The sequence below is a fragment of the Anser brachyrhynchus genome (genome assembly GCF_964034855.1).
Source record: "Anser brachyrhynchus genome assembly, chromosome: 5".
Classification (NCBI taxonomy): Eukaryota; Metazoa; Chordata; class Aves; order Anseriformes; family Anatidae; genus Anser; species Anser brachyrhynchus.
Genome location: NC_137699.1, coordinates 57,323,495 through 57,342,168, shown reverse-complemented (window position 1 = coordinate 57,342,168; position 18,674 = coordinate 57,323,495). Strand labels below are relative to the sequence as shown.

Genomic DNA, 18,674 nt, shown 5'->3' with positions numbered 1-18,674 from the left:
TCTCGCACAGTCAGGATGAGGCAAGGCTTTTCAGCCACTGCAGTTTCCTGGATGAAAAGTAAATCAGGTCATGAGCTGCTGTGACCTCTTAGGAAGGGAGGCATTCAGTATGTCTGAGCCTAGGCAATAATCCCCAGCAATGCTGCGGAAAAAAAACAACAAAGGAAGCATCTGGCAATACCATCATGAGCAACCCAATCAGGACAGCAGAGAGCAAAAGGGAGGAAAAAGGAAAGATGGAAAATGTTAAACTAAAAATAAACTAAGAGATACTGGCATAGCAGGGAAACTCCACGCCGTCTGTAAGTGAAGCTGTAAATGGAAAAGAGACAAACGCTCTTACGCAATAGAGCACAGCTGACTCAGAGGCCACAGGAGATGCTGCCATCCACACGGTGGGCACAAAGCACTGCTAAAAAGGGTGGCACCAAAGCAGCAAAGGAGAGGAAGAGATTTTAACTGCTACAGCAATCCTGCCAAAGAGCCACGTCTAAAACCTACATTCTCAGAAGTTTTCCTGTTGAGGGCAATAAATTCTACAATTCATAAATGCAATCATTCACTTCACATGAATATCCATGTAAGGGCTGCAGGACTAAGCACTTAACTCAGCTGCTTAATGCTCAGAATTACTTTCTATAAAAAGTTTAAACCTGTATCACGGCCACTAAAATCTACCCAAGCTCTCACCACTGGCTTATGCCTTTGCTCGACTGGAATTACAGCAAAACGACGAGTTTCCCTACACATCCAGAGACCAGAAGACACGTGACCAGTTACATCAAAAGAACATTTGCAAAGCTGCAAAGTCAAGAAAAGCTAGAACCGAGGCTGACTTTAGCATGCTTCACCAGGTGTGTGCTGAGATGCCACCTGCCATGACAAGACCCTACATGATTATGTATTCGGCAGCACTCAGCAAGGGGCGACTCAGGACTTTTCCCCATTTATGCCTGAACCTTCATGAGCTGCACCCTTTTCAAATCGTACTCTAAAGGCAAATAATCTGTCTCCTCTGAGGTGTATTTTTATGTTGTGTTTTGTCCAAAAAGATTTAGCAACTACCTCACTTTAAAAAAAAAAAAGTACCACCATGAAGCAAGGATTTGTTATCTGTAAATATCATATATATAATGGGAACAATGAAGAGCACAAGAACGTGGCCTTGGGGTCAAGGACACACAAGAGTTTTCCAGCCAACCTTTTTTCCCTGCTTCTATTCTCAGAAACGTCTGGGTTGTTTTAACCTAAACTTCTCACAAATAAAACAAGAAACCTGGAGAAGATATTTGTGACTTCTAAATTCAGCCTTAGCAGGTAAAGTTTAGCAGCTCGAAGCAATTGAAAGAGTGCAGTTCTGAAAAAAGGATTTGACGGTGTTAAGAAAAGGCAGCAGTAGGAGCTTCTACTTACCTCTGTTGATCTACAGCAGCCAGCCAAAGAGCCACATCAGGATGAGAAGGAATGGGATGAAGGTAAAGGCATTTTAGCAAATCCTAGCAGGATGTGCCTCTGTAACCCAAGCAGTAACAGCAGCCTGGCCTCCCCAGATAGAGGTGAAATTTTCTGTTGCTAAAGAGTGCTTTACTCTTGCATTTCGCGGCAGAAACAATTTGCAGGAGCAAGCTTCAATCGATATAGAATCAAGGGTCTGACCACAAGTCCCCAGAGCTAAGCGTGCCAAAGACCTGCAAATTGTCTGCAAGCAAGCAGTTGGGCAAAATGAATGATAAAAACACTCACATTAAATGACTTGAATAAAAAAAAATTATTTTTTACAAAAGCACACGAAACATGTTTGCTCCCAGGCTGGTACCAGCTACAGCTGCCACCCAGAGATCCCAAATAAGAAAAAACCCACAACCCTCCCCTTAGACAGGCTGATGTGGCACCTCTGCAGTCACCACTGCCCGCGCAGGGCCTGATTCAAAGTCCAATGAAGGAATCTTGATTAATCTGTTCTGAATCAGGTCCATGGTGGAGAAACAAAAGCTGATGAGCTATCCAATGGCTCCAGGAGGCCAAACAAACACCCTTAGTCATTAGCCACAATTGGGACTGTTAACCCTCCGTGCAGCAAACAGCACAAAACCCAAAGCCTGCATCTTCAGACAGGAAAGGATATCGTAGCCGAAGCGAATGACATCGTTCAGTTTTAGGGTGATGTACTTCTGGTCAGGAATCCTCACGTCATTGACGAATGTCTACAGGGAAGAAGCACAGGAGTGGGTTTTGACAGAGGGTGTATCGAGGTAAGGCATCTCTTTGGGATGGGGCTCCTGGAGCACACCCAGGCCCGCCTGGTAGCGGTGCCACACGCACAGGGGTGCGCCAGCTCACAGCAGCCCGGCCTGTCAGCCAAGCCCCCTGTAAACCACCAAAAGCAGCTCCCATCGGCTGGTTCGAGCACCCCAATTATGCTTCAAGGCGAGGTGCCCTGAAGGGACCTCTGGGGAGATCCACCTTTCCACCAGCCGCAAGTGAAATTTTAGTCCCCGACCTGCAGAGGTGAACGAGGTGCCTGAAGTCAGGCAGCCTGACGTGAGGCAGCGAGGGCAGCAGTAAAGCTGCGGCAATTCCTGCTCCGGTTACGGAGCTGGGAATCAGCTCTCCGCTGGGTGTCAAACAAGACTCACACCAGCCCTAGGCAGGGTAATTTAACAAGCTAAGCCTATCACAAAGGGAAGTGGAAGTGAAAACACACAGGAAAACAAGCATTTTTTGTGGAATCACCACAGCGTCTGAGGTCCCGTTGTCCAAGACACCATTATCAGCACAACAGGCCTCTCACTCAAGAGATTCACATGCTCGTTTTTTCCCTATGCTCCAGACAGTTAATTGAGGCCCAAAGAAACTAAATTATCCTTATAAAGGTATAAAAAATGCACTTCACAGCTGTGAACAAATGCCTCGGATGTCTCAGATGCCTGCACTCTGAGGGGACCCTGTAAGGAACAGTTCCTGCAGAACACTGGAGGAACAAATCAGGCTTTCAGGGACACCTTTCACAAAGAAGCCCGCGTGCTATCGGATTTACCTGGGCTGCTGCAGGCACCAGGAGTGACCTGATCTTACACGGAAGGATTCGCCCAGCCTTACAGACCTGGAAGTCACTGCTGGGTCTCTGCAGCCTCCATACAATTCCAGCTTCCAAAATTTTTCCGTTTTAGAGAATCAAAATTGTGCTACAAAATGAACTGACACACTTTCACCACTGAGGCACAGTTTCCTCCTTTTGTTTTCTCATGTGGGCCAAGTCAAACACCCATGGTAAAACCAAGCGTTGACCAGAGGGGAGAAAATAAATGCTAGAGCAGGAAGGTAGAAGCTCAGCAGACAACAGCCCCCAGCTGCCTGGCAATTTACAGAAGAGCTGGAGAAGAGGCCTTTAATTTCAGAATAAAAGCAGCGAAGCTGGTTAAAAAACATGCAATTTCTATTTGCAAGAAAATTTTTAATATTTAAAATTCCACAACAGTCAGATCTGGAACAACAACAAAAAAATTATTTGTTGAATTTTCTGCGAAACAGAAGTTTGCAAGAAAATCCATTTTGATGTTGTTACCTATTTGTCTGTGGTCGCTTAAAGTAAAATAACCCATGGAAACTGCTTGTTACAGACAGAAATGCTATCTTCAAAATCAAAAGACACTTAGAGAACGCAGAATTATAATAAAACAATACAAAACATTTTGGAAATAATATGAATTAAATTACACAGTCATATAATGCATTGTTGATAAAAGCATGAAATAAATACAAAATAAAAAGAAATGCTGAAAAAGGAATTTAAATCAAGGTCCCCAAGAGGAATTTCTTTAGTTTTCACCTAAATTTCCAACTAAGGATCTATTTACTTCACACAAAATAAATTCAGTTTGGCCACAACCACCTCTCCCACAGAAGTCTGTTTGTCCAGCTGTAGAAGACAGGCACTGCCGTAACTGCTTCTAATCCACCACCCCTCTGAGCGCAAGCCTATTACTAAAATGCTATAAATTCATTAGCCTATGAAGAAAGAAGTAGTGATACGAGCCTTCCCCTTCTGCAAGCAGAATTTTCAGCTGCAATTTATATCACAGGTTTTGAATCAGGGATCCCACTAGAAATCCTGACATTTCAGCAGGGCTCTCTGCTTTCAGCTACCAGGCTGAGGAGGATTAACACTCATTCTAGCTGTTTTCAGATGCCAGAAGAGGCAGAAAGTTTGTTGCCTTCTTCAGCATGTGTTTTTGTACAAATTTCTGGGTTCGTCCAGTGTTTTTGTGGTCGCAATGATGGAGGGCTGCCGTTTCTAAACCCAAAACAACGATGGCAGTAAAATTCTGTGAACACACAAACACTGTGAACACAATTATGTGAATCTAGCTTAGGCCTGTTTCAGAAGAGCAATACCTCCACCGGTATGTAGAAGGAACTCGAAAGGGGCATGCTATGATATTAGAATAGTTTTAACTACCATGGTGTACTTAACAACCACAGAATTCAGGTGGACAAAGCCTCACCAAAATGCCCAACACTACTGCCTGCTTCAGGAGCACAGCAAGGGTTAAGACTCAGGTAGGCTCAACTCCCCGTTCTGGGCTCACGCTATCCCTCGGTCTTAACACAAATCAAGGCAGGTGGAATAGCAGTTTTTATTATCAGAAAGAGGTGGTTTAAAATAGTTTCTCCCCAAAGAAATTAAAAGGCTCATCATCCCATAAATCACTTCACACACCGACAACTGAATTGCTAAAAGGTCACCCTGCTCATACTGAGCAGCTGCTCCAGAATCTTCACCAGTTTAATGTTAACATCCCCAAAACAAGACTGAATTTATTTCCTGCCCTTTCCTAAGAAGCACCATGGTTTTGTGAGCCTTGAAGAGCTCTGCAAGGGCACCGAGAATAACAGGGGAAAAAAATAATACAATATTTACTAAAGCTTTCCTCTTCTAAGATACTGCATGACCTCTGTCTCAGGCCTTGCAAATAATTTTGTACATAACTTAATCCATGCAAACGGCTGCAGTGAGACCCCCAGAAGGGTCTAGCAGTAAAATATATGCACAAGTACTTGCAGACTCAGCACGCCACGTGTTCACCTCCGTCAGCAGGGAGGTTTGATACTTACGCCGTTTAAGCTCCCAAGGTCCTTCACCCAGTGCTCATCTTTCTCCTTGTCGTAGTTGATCACAGCGTGCTGCTTATCGACACTGCGGGACTGGCAACGAAAGCACAATGAGCGTGAGAGCAGCCAGGCAGAAGAGACGCTGTTAATCAAAGCAGCATTTAGACATGAAACTAACTTGATATGAGGCAGGGGGAGAAAGGGGAAAAAGCAGGAAAGATTAAATATTATTGCTACTATAAATAACCAAAGAACACAGAGTAAACACTTCCATGGTTGATGTAAACAGTTCACTGAAGAAAATACACTATTTACATGAAAAAAAAAGTCATGGAAAGCTGTCGAGACTATGCCAGCACTTCAGTAAATTATATAAATGCACATTGAAAACCAAACCAGTCAAATAGAAAGCCTGGGGGCATCATCTCAGCCCGCGTGAACTGGAAGAGCTCCATTTTCACCAGCTGAAGCTGGTGGCCTCATCACCAGGGACTTTCTATTTGGGAGGATTTCTTCCTATCTTTCAAAGGGAAATATTATATATATATATATATATATATATATATACACAGTTTTCTTAAGTTACAAACCAAACTTATTCATGATGTACACTGTTCCCAGGACCGTGTGCTGGAGTTCACTTAAACTCTAACATGTTTTCCAACTTGGAGGGAGGTTAATTAACTTGGGATGAGAAAGCAACTAGAAAAAATGAAATTTAAAGCTAACTTTGAGGACACTGATCTGGACTGATTTGGTCCCAACGGCTTTGTCACGACGCACACGTACCAAACACATCTTATCTTCGAAACAGAGTATGACACTTCGGGAGAAATGCTGTCAGACCGTTTTGAGGCACAAACGTTAAAACCTCTGAGCAGTTTTGAAACACAGCATAAGCGTCACAGCTATGAAGACACCAGACTGTCTGCATCTTGGCTTGAAGCAGTCACTGGCACTACTCACTCCATCCATCAGCGCGTGCATGTACTGCTGACACCTCCCTGCTACCTCAGCCCAGGGAAGGGTAGGGCATGCTACCAAAGCAGGGAGACAAGCCAGGCTCAGCCTGCGCATCGTCCTCGTCCTGGGCATCAACCAAGAAGTTCTCAGTGAAAAATAAGTCCTTCCCTTTCCCCAGGTACAAACACGCAGGTTTCCACAGCACCGCTCTCAGTGAGCCATGACATACCTCCTCGCAGGCATGCAGGGGCAAAGACTCTTACAGGGGAATTCCTTGATGAAAACAGAAGTTTTTCTTGACAACCCATTAAGCATTAGCAGGAATTTCTTCTTCCCATGGCAATGGGAAGCAGATTTGGTAATACCCCAACAGCTGATAAACATCAGGTCCCAGAAGGCTGGGCTCCTAGGAGGGCTCCCTGCACCTTACCTACAAAACAGAGGGGGAAGACCATCCCTGCCCGCAGCATGGGCAGAAGTCCCCCCTTTCACCAGAGACGCACGTTTATAACCACGTTACATCCTGCAGGACTCAGACAGCCACGCACAGGGGTGCTGCCTGCACTGAGCGGATGCAGACACAAGGTACTGCCATGTCCTTCACCTACCCAAAATCCTGGACACCGCTGTTCCCAGTGGGATGGGAGGGAGCATTGAATAGGTGCAGCAGTGCTTGCTTTAGCTTTTTAAGGCACGTCACAGAAACTCACTTAAAGATCAACTGAATTTAAAGGCATAGCAATCCCTTTAGTTCACTTCCAAGGTCAGAAAGTCTTCTACCCCAAAAAGAGAGTTCACCCAAAATAAAAATTGCTGTAGATTTTACCTTGCACCAAGCCACAGGGCATTTAAAAAGAGTCTTCAGGGAACCAGCTGTCTCCTAAAAATTCAGTTTGCCCTAGATCTGACCCTGATGCAAGTTACCACGGCCTTTGGACTCTTGTATTTTACAACAGCGGACTACAGACACCCTGGGGTCCCAAGCCAGACAAGGGTCATCCCACAGGGACAGAGATATATTCTAGCACCATAATATTCCCCTATATAAAAGCAGAGGTCACCAAAGGAACTGATTTATGTCAAAATTTCCCATCTTTCACGCAAGTTTCATCTGTATTCAAGATTGCCCTTTGCAAAAGCAGGTAAAATGATACGCTGTATTTGTGCCGTGGTCCTGAAACTTCCTAGCATCGCTTTAAAGAGCATGTTAGGAACATGGCAAACTGTTACACAGATCACGCCTCCGTGAAATCTCATCTTTTTTTGAAGAGGAGATGAATTTTCACAGTTTTATTTATGTTAAAACAGCAAACATCACAAGCACTGGCAGCAGGAGTTCCTAAGGGCCCGTCTCCAAGGAAACTCAACTTAAAATAACTAAAATTGCACCTTGTTTATTTTGATGCCAGACTTGCCAAAGGTCACTCTGGAGAACCCAGGTGTGGTTTATTTCAACACCAGTCACATCTACAAGAAGCTGCTCTTTCCTGCAGCGACAGCAGCCACCCGGAGGCTGGCGGTGCTTTTGTTCCCGGAGAGGAGAACAAAACTGATGCCTGAACCCCACTTCCAAACAGAGCCTGAGCAGCCACCAGGGCAGCAACAGACGAGGGCACGAGAACAGACCTGGTGAAGTCACTTCAGTCAGGCAAGCCAGAGGTTGCCAATGAATGAACCCTTAAATCACGGAAAGCAAGTCAGGAAACCTGAGTCTGTGCACGTCATAGAGCAGTCCACGGGTGCAGACCTGCCAGAGATCTGTAACTCCACTGGGAGGATTTTAGGGATCTATAAATTGAAAAGCTGCAATGAAGCTGACTGAATCCCAAGAAGAGGACTCCTTCGTTCAAAAGCACTTTTGCACCAGACAGTGAGCCTTGCTTGTGCTCAGTCACAGCCTCCGCATCAAAAGGCGATGCTGATCCACATGTTTGGACAGAAAATGCTGGTCCAAGTCGGGGAAAAAAAAAAAACACAAAATGAATGTGTGATAAAGTGTATTAAAAAAAATAACACAGCTGAAGTGCCTATACACAAATGTCAAAGGCAGAAAATAACCAGCACACCCTCACAGTGACTCCATTTCACCAGAAAAGCACTTGTAGCAGGGACAGCAGCACTCCTCGGCTACGGCAAGACTCACTTCGGTTCTGCTCGGACCCAAACAACAGCGTTCTCGCCGCGTCCCAACACTAGACTTGTTATCAAAGGAAAACAGTTCTCAGGAAAACACAGCGTGTGCTCGTCTGATTAACAACATTTATGCTTCTCTGAGGGGAGAACATGGACACTGATTTGTTACTACACTAAACTCACCCAGGGCTTGCATTTCCAGACATTCAAATCACTTCCTAATATAAGGCTGTCCCGCTTCTCCCTCACGCTACCTCCAGTGCATCATGTTTTAAATACCTAGTAGACGAAACGCACACGCTGCACGTATCTGAAGACGGAGGTATTTTACAGTTACACTTTCCTCCAGGATGACATTGAACAGGAGGCACCTCCAAACCCTAGGTAAGAATGGCACCTCCTGGTCTGCCAGCCCCAAACCTGTACCAACATCCTGCATCAGCCCCCAGGGAGACGTGCAGGCAGGCAGCCTGCTTCTGATCCTCACAACTGCACGCATCAGGTCAGCCAAAGCTCCTCCTTAGCGCTGCAACAGCAAAAGCAGCTTTAGAAGCGTGCAGGAGTCTCCAGCGAAGTAAATATCACATCAGCTACGTGCGCTGCAAAGAGAACATCATCTACAGCCTTGTGTTTGGGGAAGGGCTTGATACGTACAGCAGGATACTCAGGATGAATCCAAGAGCTGCAGGGAGATAGCAAGCAAAATCCACAGGGAAACAAGACCTGCTTAGGAAGACAGGATGAAAAAATACAGCAAGACAGCCTGCGTTTCCCCACAGGGTCGGGGAGCAGATGCAGCTCAGCTGTCTACGTAGATACAGATGCTGTTTTTTTTCCCCCAGCAGAATTACCATGGGCAAAAACCTACTGCTCGGGGTTGAGATTTGGACCTCAGCCCCGCCAGCGCTGTGAGGCATCATGGTACTGGAGATAAAATAAACAAACAAGAGCAGCTTCCCTGTTCCTAGCTGCAGTCTGTTGTGCACGTCTGGCAGAAGATAGCTGCAGCATTCTGGTGGCAGCATGCAATAAACACTTGCTTGAATATTTTCCACGTTGAACAGGTTACATTTCTGCCAGTAATGTGCTCTGCACAAGTGTCCCAGTAAGGAAATACAAACCTCTCCCCGTGCCCCACTTTGGGAGGTAGGCACGCAGAGCCAACTTAAATAACAACAAAATATCCTCACGCACTGGCCTCAAGCGTGGTTTTAGCTCCTCAAAAGTAAAACCCTGGATAATATTTAATGACAGCTATAGCCACTGGGTCTCCCTCTTTCACCACGACACATTTCACAAGAGTTCTGCATCTTGGCCACTTCCGTGCTTTTCCAGAACACCGGCGATTTGTGAACGCTCCATCCTGCCTCAGGCCGGTTGCAATGAGACGTCCCCGCAGACCGACTGCTTCCAGGGGCGCATGCTGGTTTCTGCACGATTCTGCACAAGCACACCGACGTCTCTTCAGCACGTGCAGCCACCTCGACGCTGGAGCTGACCTCACGTTGCAGTTTCCGAGCTGCAGATTCCTGCTGTCAGCTGTGCTGCAGTTAAGATCACGGATCTGCTTAGCGGATCCGTGGCAGGACCGGGGCCTGAGTATTCACGCAAAAATAAGGCACTGAACAAAAGAAAGAAATCCCCCGGGAAAATGAAACTATAATCCCCACAGCTTGGCAAAGGGATTTGGAGGCTGGCATAGTCCTCATAACAATTTAACCCGTTGTTTTGGGCTAGAATGGGTTTTTGCTTGCTCGTTCCTCTCTCCAGCAGTGGAAGACAGGCTCAAACGACCCAAGGGCAGGTTCTCCCCAGAGGCAGGGACCAGGCAGCCCGCAGATGGGCTGGCTTCCCCTTTATTTTGTGTCGCCGCACAGGGAAAATGTGTGAGCATCGCCTCTGGTGGGAGAGCAGCCTGCATGTTCACAGCACAGCTGAGCTGCGTGCTGCTGCCTGGATCAAGGCCTTGGAGTACAGGTCAGCTCCCGACACGGGCAGGGTCCCCTTCTTCCCTGCCCACCCCCAGGAGGGACAAACCCTCCCTCCAGCTCCTCGCCAGCACCACACAGCCCTCACAGCCCCTGCCTGCAGTGCCAAAGCCTCCCCTCCCCGCGCTGCCTCTGGCACTGACCTCCCCTCCCAGGCCTGCCAGCCCTGCCGTGCCCCCAGCCTCCTACACCACGCTTCCCCAGCCAGCCGCAGCCCTCCCATCAGCTTCACGTTAGGAGAAAACGACGGCAGAGGCAAAGAGCCAAGCAAACACCACCAGGGCTGGAAATACGGGATGCGCATCCCTCCCACAGCTGCTGCCCGAGCACCTGGAAGCACTGCCTGCCCGAAAGCCGAGCCTTCCCAAGGCTAGATCCTTTCCCTCCTGCCTGCCAGACACCTACTTCCCTTGTGACACCTAATGAATGAACGGCTCGGGATCGCTGCACTTTCTAACGCCCAGGGACTGACTTAGGTGCTGGTTTACACCCTCCAGATAACCGCGGCAGAACTGCACGAGCAGGGCACAGCCCTGCCCCGACTGCAGCTTTCCCTGTGCCTCCACAGAGAGGGAGGCTGGAGGCAGCAGAGGTCCCCCATCACTTTGACGGGGAGCTCCCAGTGCAGAAGACACCTTGGTGATGGAGGGATGCTGCTTCTGCACAGCAGCAAATTGACCTGGAAGCATCAGGGAAAACATCTACCGAGCTCGTGCCGACTTCTTCCTCCTGGCGCAGGCAAACTACGCCGCATCTATTCCCACCTGTGTATGTAAACGCTTACCAAACTACGCTGGAGAGACACCGTGTTATTAGCTACAGCCCAGGGAAGGCAGGGTACGCCAGGTCAACGAAACCTTCATTTGACCACCAGTCACATACACACAGAGCTCACAACGCACCGCACCGTTTGCGGGGTGCACCACGCGCCCCGAACAGGGAACAGATCTCGTGTGGTAGGGAATCTCTGGGAAGGACGCGGCGGCAGATTGCGTCTTCACGCCTGCGTACACAGGGGCAGAGCAGGACCGCACCGGCGGTCTTCGCGCTGCTGTGTCGTAACTGCGCCGCAGCTATAAACACTTGACGTAGCAGCCATAGGAATGTTCTTTCAACGCCTGGGATGCTTACAATTGCCTAGCTTTTTACCAAAACAAGCTAAAAAAAGAGGAAAACGTCTATCCAAGCAGTGTCAAGTGACCATTTATCCAATTTGCCAGCAAAACGGACTTGTGGTAGGGGCCCGTGAGCTGAGCATACTTGAACGGACTAATTGATACCATGAGCAGCATGCGACGTCCCATATGGACCAGTGACAGATGCTTGGCTAGTAGCTTTCACAGCTATTTGCTGACACCAGAATGAAAACAAGTCTCGAGTCCGCTCCGGGCCTAAGGGAGATGCTGTTCAGTAGTCGTGTACACTGAGCCGCTTCTGCCCTGCTTTCACCACTCCTCGGAGCCCTGCTGCCTCCCTGCTCCTTGCTCCTCCTCTCCCCCTGCACACACACGGCCACCTCCTCGCTGCACCTCCGTGCCGAGCCCGGCCTTAACCTGCTGGGGAGGTGTCAGAGAGGAGAAATCCGCCGATCAAACGCGGAGAGCTGGCCTTCGGCTCCCCGAAACATAAACTGTAGGAGGTTGAGCGAGTACTCCAGCAGCTTTCCTCGACAGCTGCTTTGACCACTGTGAGTCAGGACGCCGGGCTAGATGCACCTTGATTTAATCTAGCACAGCTGCTCTTGCTTCTGAACTCCCGTCCTGTGCATCCCCGCACCTAGCTCCTGCTTGCCCCACCCGTGACAGCTCTGTCCTCCAATCCGTCCCCTCACCAGCTTCACTCCCAGACGTGATGTTGCCAAAACCAACAGCCTCTCACCAGTCCCCGCTGACAGCACGCAAACTTCAACGTTGTTCAGAGGCCTGGAGCGCTGCCAAAGGCATTTAGGTTCTCGATAGGAAGACTAATCAATCACCTCCGACCTGGGAGCTCCCTCTTGAGAAACGCCACCCCCCCCCCCCCCAAGCCCTACAGCCCCAAAACTTCAAAGAACGGGTTAAACATACTTCTGTATAGTTCACATGGAAAAAAAAAAACAGCATTTTCCTCAGTCTTGTTCTCCTAGAAGACTGCAGAAGGGAGCTGATCTCTGCCAGAGCACGCTGCCTGAAACAGACACCTGGAACATAAACTCACCTCTCAACCAGTTACAGAGTTTAGCAGAGTTATAAGCAATTGAAAGCAGAGGCTCACAATAGGAAGTGCCAAGCTGTCTTAAAACTGACGGGCAGAACAAAGGCAACACCTAAACCAGAGCGCATCAGGCCATCTGCACCTACTCCTGCTGTAACTCACGCTCACGCATACAAACTCACAGCGTAGGACAAGGGCATGCCCAAGCCACTGCCCTACAGGGAGGGAAACACTCAAGGGAACACTGGTTAAATATTTTGCTTTCTCAAATTTTCCATTAAATATCCCTCTTTTGAACAAAAAACAAGGAAATCGCGATGCTGCTTTCATTTTAGTTAACTATTTACACACAGCACAAATTTCAAAGACGCCCTGTTTAGGGGCAGAGCGGAAGGTTTAAATGGTTAAGTGAAATTTTGGAATTTGCAAAATGTTTATGTAGCCTGAGTAAATATCCATCACATTAAGCGAGTGATCAAAGCTGATAAAAACGGCAATTATGTTTCCCAGGAAAAATGTTGGTGGGGGAGGAAGTTACTCCATTCCACAGTGTCAACACAACAAAAAAAAATAAAATCTTACTCCTGGGTGGAAAAAAAAAAAAAGAGATAAAGAAACAAGTAAACACGCTCAGAGAGCTATTTCCTACCACCATCAAGCTTCATGTAAAAACATGCTAGTGCACATTAGTGAAGGTCTGGGTGTCCACACTCCTGCTGTTGCCTTATCTGAAGGGAGCCAATGAATACAAAGGAAATCGAGTACTGTTATCAGGAACAGGGCAGAATGAAGCCCTTGCTACATGTAACACTGTGCACACACCAAATTACACTGCATGGCACTGCCTCCCAAGCCCTAATGTTCAAACCCAATGTAAATCTCACATTTTCTTGTACTAGGAGCTTTACAATGCTGTTAAAATATTTAAAATATTTCTAATCCTCTTAGTAGGTACAGAGGATTTCAAGGCAGGTTGTTTCCCCGCTATCAAATCTACTTAATTTTAAGCTTGAAGACTATGGTTTTCTTAACCTCTTTGTTAACTAGAAAGCAAATCTAGTACCTGTATGAAGTAAGTAAACACAGGGGAAACTAAGGCTTGATTGTTTGGTGACAAAGACATTTTTTGCTGTTTAGGGATCTGATACCTTCAGGGAACGCAGCCAAGAAAACGCCTAAAGACGAGATGCTCCTAAAACTGTAAAATGTGAAAGGCAAGACTGCAAGCTCTCCAGGACAAGGACAGCTTATCTCTGTGCTGTATGTTTGCACGCTAATACACAAGGTCTCAACAGGGGACCACAAACTGTATCACAATGAAATCACTAAGCAGAAATAATCTTAGAGATGAAAAACAATGACCAGGTCATCCAGTTCTCTCCCCAGACAATGCCAGCCTGTTCCCAATTGTGCATTTGAGAGGATTAAATGCCAGCTTCTTGAAATATACGTATACAGAATAACCGTGCAGTGAACACACAGTTTCAGTGTCAACACTGCAGGAGTATTACAGGTACAAACACTGCCACGAGAGCTCTGTCCATCTGCTCTGATAACCCCCCTACTCCTTAAGCTTTCCCCAAGACAAATGATTGTGCCAGTCTGCACAACAATTTTGTGACACGGACAGTCACAGAAGGAAAAAAAAAAAAAGTCTAATTTTAGATCTCATCCTCCATCTGCTCACACACAACTTTGCTTGGATATCAAGTGTGTGCTTGCAGTCTCCCTTCTGCACTGAGTCTTACTACAGTCATGTCGTTTGGAGCCCAAGTTAGCTCTGGCAAACATCTTTATAAGCAAACGGCTAGGAAAATAATGTGCTGTGCTGTGCAAAATGAGACCATTCACGTGATCTCAGAAAAAGCTTTATTACTGGAGACAATAAACTGATATATTAATAAAGGGTCACGTGTAATTCAGCCCCTGAACAGAAACAGCTGGATTTTACCGACAATCCAGAGCCTTCAGTCTGAAAAATTAAGGAGGTTTTGAACCATCACCACCTACAAGCCCCCAAATACAACTGCATCCCTCTCAGAGATACTGCTGACTCCTCCAGGAATCCCAATTTGTTTACCTTGTAGAAAAGAGCATGACAAATGTGCAGCGTCACAAGGTTGCCAGTCCACACGCAACACCGACAAGCCAGCTCAGACTTGCAAAGAAGCATGAAATACTCCATGCGGTACAGAGTGGTTCACGATCCACACTATCCAATTAATCCCTTGAATAACCAGAGAAATAAGCAACACACTTTAGGGATGACTGATATTTGGGCACTTGCATGTTCAGGTGCACAACTTGAGACTTGGGATTCCCGCAGTGCTGAACCCTGACCATAAAAAAAACCTCAAGTACCTTCAAAACATATTAAGATGGGCACCCTAAAGCTCAGGCCATTTTAGAAAAATCAAGAACACTAAACATTTTCTCCCTTTAAGTCAAAAGGGAATACAGCAATCAGGGGTTTGAGCAAACACAGACTTACGGAAAATATTAGGACATTTTTAATGTCTCACCATTACATATCTCACCAGTCCGACATGTAGGAACATGACATAAATGATAGCGCAATTCACAGGAAAACCCAAACAAACAACCTGCTCTTGAACCAGAGCATGCTTCAAGCTCTACCACTGCAGCAAAGCCATTTCATTCACTCCTAGCTAGCCGAGCAGTACAAACACTGCAAGCTCTCCTTTTGTGGACACTAACATTTTATTACAGCTAGATAACACCTCAACCAACTGTCTTCTAAGTACAGCTTGTACAATAAGAGCTCCCACCCCCCTAAACAGACCTCCTGCTAACATATCTTATAAAATCCCTGCAGTAGCTACAAACACAGCCTGCCTGGAAGAACATTAGCAAAGCATTTAGGAGATGGCTGTTACCACACTAGCAGTGAAAACTACAGGGGAGGAAAGCTCCATTGTGCATGCAGCTTCCTAATGTTGACATCAATGGGCACGTGGGCTTTATGGATGATCAAAAGAACCTTCTGCCACATTTCTAAACAGGCAAAAGGGGAGCAGGTAGGTGCAGTCAAACTTTTTTTTGCATTTAAGTATTCATGCACGTATCTAGCAGAAACACTAATTGAATTCTAAGCTTCTATAAAGTCTTGAGCTAAACCGCTCTTGTCAGCTCTTTGCAGATTTCCAGTTCAATTTGTTTGGAGTGACATCCATTACATTATTCTGTCAAACACCAGACCACAGTCAACACTTCAGAAACGTTGGATTAGGTCCAGCAGAGAGACATGCTGGTATGGAAAGCACTAATGCAAGCTGTAAGTTTGCCCAAGTAACACAATTACTTTGGAAACAAGAGGACACCAAAAGTCAAGTGACAAGAGTCACCCCACCAAAAGAGCCAGCAACACTCTGCTAAAGATCAGTGTTCCCTGCCATGACAAAAAAAAAAAAAACACACATGCACAAACCAACCAACCACGCAAAAATAAATAAATGAGGGGTACAAGCACTGACAATACAATCAAACTTAGAGTAAAGGGAAAAATAGGTAAATAAAATGCTGCTACCCTCCAAATCACATGCTACAAAAACAGTAGTTTAATCACTTGCAGATCAGGACAGAATTGTATGTCTTGGTTTAATACTTCTAGCAGCATCAAGATAGGTAATCTGTTCGATTTGATTAATCTCCCACCAGCACAGCTCCTACCCATCTGATGACATAGCTGTTCGCAGGAAACCTCACTTGCACTTTCCTGAACACATTAAGTCTTTGTGGGAACCGCAGACTTGACACAAAAGAGGAAGTTTGTTTTAAAAGATGTCATTTGAAGAAAGCATGAGCTATCTCTACAGATCCCAGCGTTGCATTCACATCTACTACATCTTCAGATAAACAGGAAAACAAAAAAGTCACATTACCTGGAGCATCAGTTCACAGTCATCTCTGCCAACAAATATCATCTCCCGAGGGAGCCGATGGCGAATGCCAGTGCTGCTCACCAAGAACCACGAAGTCACGCTCATTTTGGCGCTTGGCACTTAACCTCTACACATCCTATACATGAAAAAAAAAAAATAAAATTAATGGGCACATAGCGAGCTATTAATGATGTACGTGAGTGTAGCAGTGCAGAGCTGCAGTTCCCAAATTTTCCCGAGCCACGGGACCCGGTGCTGCTCCTTGCACTGTGTTCACGTTACATTTTTTGTGGCAACGAGCAGGGGTGAGGCGTGCCCCAGGACCTGCCACAGGTAGGAGCCACGGCTCTGCAGCCCTGGAAACATACCCACAGCAGAGTAAGACTAGGGGGTGGTTAGGAAAAGGAGCATTATCTCAGAAATGAAGCAAGCAGCTGAATCCAATGGCTGATTACGGTTTTAAAAAAAAAAAAAAAAAAAAAAAAAGGCAAAAGCGTAGATCTTTTCCAGAACATTTCCGGGCTGCTAGCACAGCTCACGCCTCCCCCATCCTCAGGAGAGCATCGGGAAGGTGACGGCTGAACCCGTAACCTCCCAGGCGCGGTCACGGCACGCTGCTCAGCCCGCGGGTCGCTCAGCCCACCTGCAGGCAGGCAAACCCACAACCCCCCCCCGCGCGATCCGGTAAAAACACAGGAATAAAGACACGTAAATAAAGCGCTGCCCTGGACGGGAGGGTCTAGCGGACCCCAGAGGGGCATCCCGGCCCACAAACGCCTTTCCCCCGCGGGAGGCAGAGGCAGAGGCAGCCCGCACCTCGGAGGGCGACGGCCCGCGGCACCTCCCGTCCCTCTGCGGCCACACCTGGCTGCTGGCGCTGCTACGGGCCGGCGGCGCGGGGCGCAGCCCTGCTGGCTCTCCTCCTCCTCCTCCTCCTCCTCTCGCAATCTCGCATTTTCTCCTCCCGTCTCGGCCTGAGGGAAGAAGAAAGGGCGGCGGGCTGCGGGGCCTCTCCCGCACCGCGCTCCGAAGAGGGCCCCGAGCCCTCCACCCCCGGCGGCACCGGGCTGCGGAGCCGGGGGGGGGGGGGGGGGAGCGCGGCGCGGCCGCCCCCCAACAAAGCACCTGGGCAAAGGCGGCCGGGGCCTCCCGGCACCGGGCAGCGGCCTCGCCCCGCTCCCCGCTCCCTGCCCGGGGTCCCACCGGGGGGCTCGCCCCACGGTCCCCCCTCGGTCCCCGCCGCCGCCGCCCTACCTGCTCGGGCCCCGGCGCGGCGGCAGGCCGGGCGCCTCGCCCCTCCAGCCGGCTCCGCCCGCCCCGCTCCGCCCCCGCGCACGGCAGGTTCCCGACGTCAGGAGGCGGCCCCAAGGCACCCGGCCCTGCTCCATTTTCCCCCAAGCACCGAGCCTGAGGGTGCCTGAGGGTGCCTGAGGGCCCCCGGGGCTCCCCCCGCTGCCCCCATCCCTCGTGGGTGCCCCCCGCAGCCTCCTCGCAAAGCCTCCGCCACCCCCAGCCCTTTTTCCCCACAGGCTTTTGGTGTGTTTCAGCGCTTTTGGCCCCAAAATCTTATCCCCCCCCCCCGAGGCCCCAGGCAGCAGGTGTGAGCCTTAGAGCCTGGTGGGTTTCTGGGTGATGGTCTGAGTGTAAAAACAACATACAAGTCGTGATCTTGTATGGCGGGCTTCATTTCAGGCTCCCAAAAGGGGTTCGTGGAACACAAATGAGGCTTCGTGACACCTCGCTGACACAGATGTGGTTGTCCCCGGCCTTTCCAGGCCGAACAGGCAAGTTTGAAGTCATAGGGCAAGAGTCACTACCTCCACAATCACTGTGTTCGTATCACCAGCCCTTTCTCCCACATATTCTGCTGGGTTTAGGTTGAAAAGGTCCTCAGCATGCCTTCCTCAGGTCCTTTTGTAGGACAGGTAACCAGGAAATTACTGAAGAGCACCAAGTGTGAAGCTCAATAACCACTTCTTTCCTCACTGGGACTGGAGGCAGCAACAGCTACACACCGGCTCTCTGACTCCAGCTGGCACGGGCTGCTAAGAAAAGAACATAAAAAAGATGGCAAGATCACAGTGATATTTCCCCAGGCTTATCTTCCAGCCGAAGAAGCCGCCTTTGCATTTATATGCTCTATGTTTATTTCTGAATATCATTTCTCAGTCACCTGCAGGAGCTTCCCTAGATGTCTTAAGTGCCGCCTTTTAGAATTTTGGCTTCAGTGTTTTCCTCGATAATGTCTGATTGTATGGAAACCATAGGTGCAGCACACCGATTACTGAGGACAGTCCTACATCAGCATCGCTCCTTGGACTTACTCCTGGCCTACAGCACGGATGGCAGTGGGACTGATCCTCTGGACAGAGGAGCAGGAAGG

The 18,674-nt window shown here is 48.2% G+C and overlaps 1 protein-coding gene across 8 annotated transcripts in view; it reads right to left on the bottom strand.

Moving 5' to 3' along the window:
* CEP170B (centrosomal protein 170B) overlaps window positions 1-17,874 on the bottom strand; it is a 57,031-nt gene extending 39,157 nt beyond the window's left edge. For 2 of the 8 annotated variants that reach the window (XM_080592810.1, XM_080592817.1), the window contains exons 1-5: window positions 17,546-17,872; window positions 17,108-17,265; window positions 16,292-16,427; window positions 5,116-5,205; window positions 2,126-2,204 (exon numbers count right to left, since the gene is read on the bottom strand). In XM_080592810.1, coding sequence (XP_080448936.1) covers window positions 2,126-2,204; window positions 5,116-5,205; window positions 16,292-16,396 — 274 coding nt within the window. In that variant the 5' untranslated portion in view covers window positions 16,397-16,427; window positions 17,108-17,265; window positions 17,546-17,872. Of the gene's footprint in view, window positions 1-2,125; window positions 2,205-5,115; window positions 5,206-16,291; window positions 16,428-17,107 lie in introns of all 8 variants that reach the window. The other 6 variants (XM_080592816.1, XM_080592814.1, XM_080592812.1 and 3 more) reach the window with 6 other exon arrangements.
* Window positions 17,875-18,674: the final 800 nt, after the last annotated feature.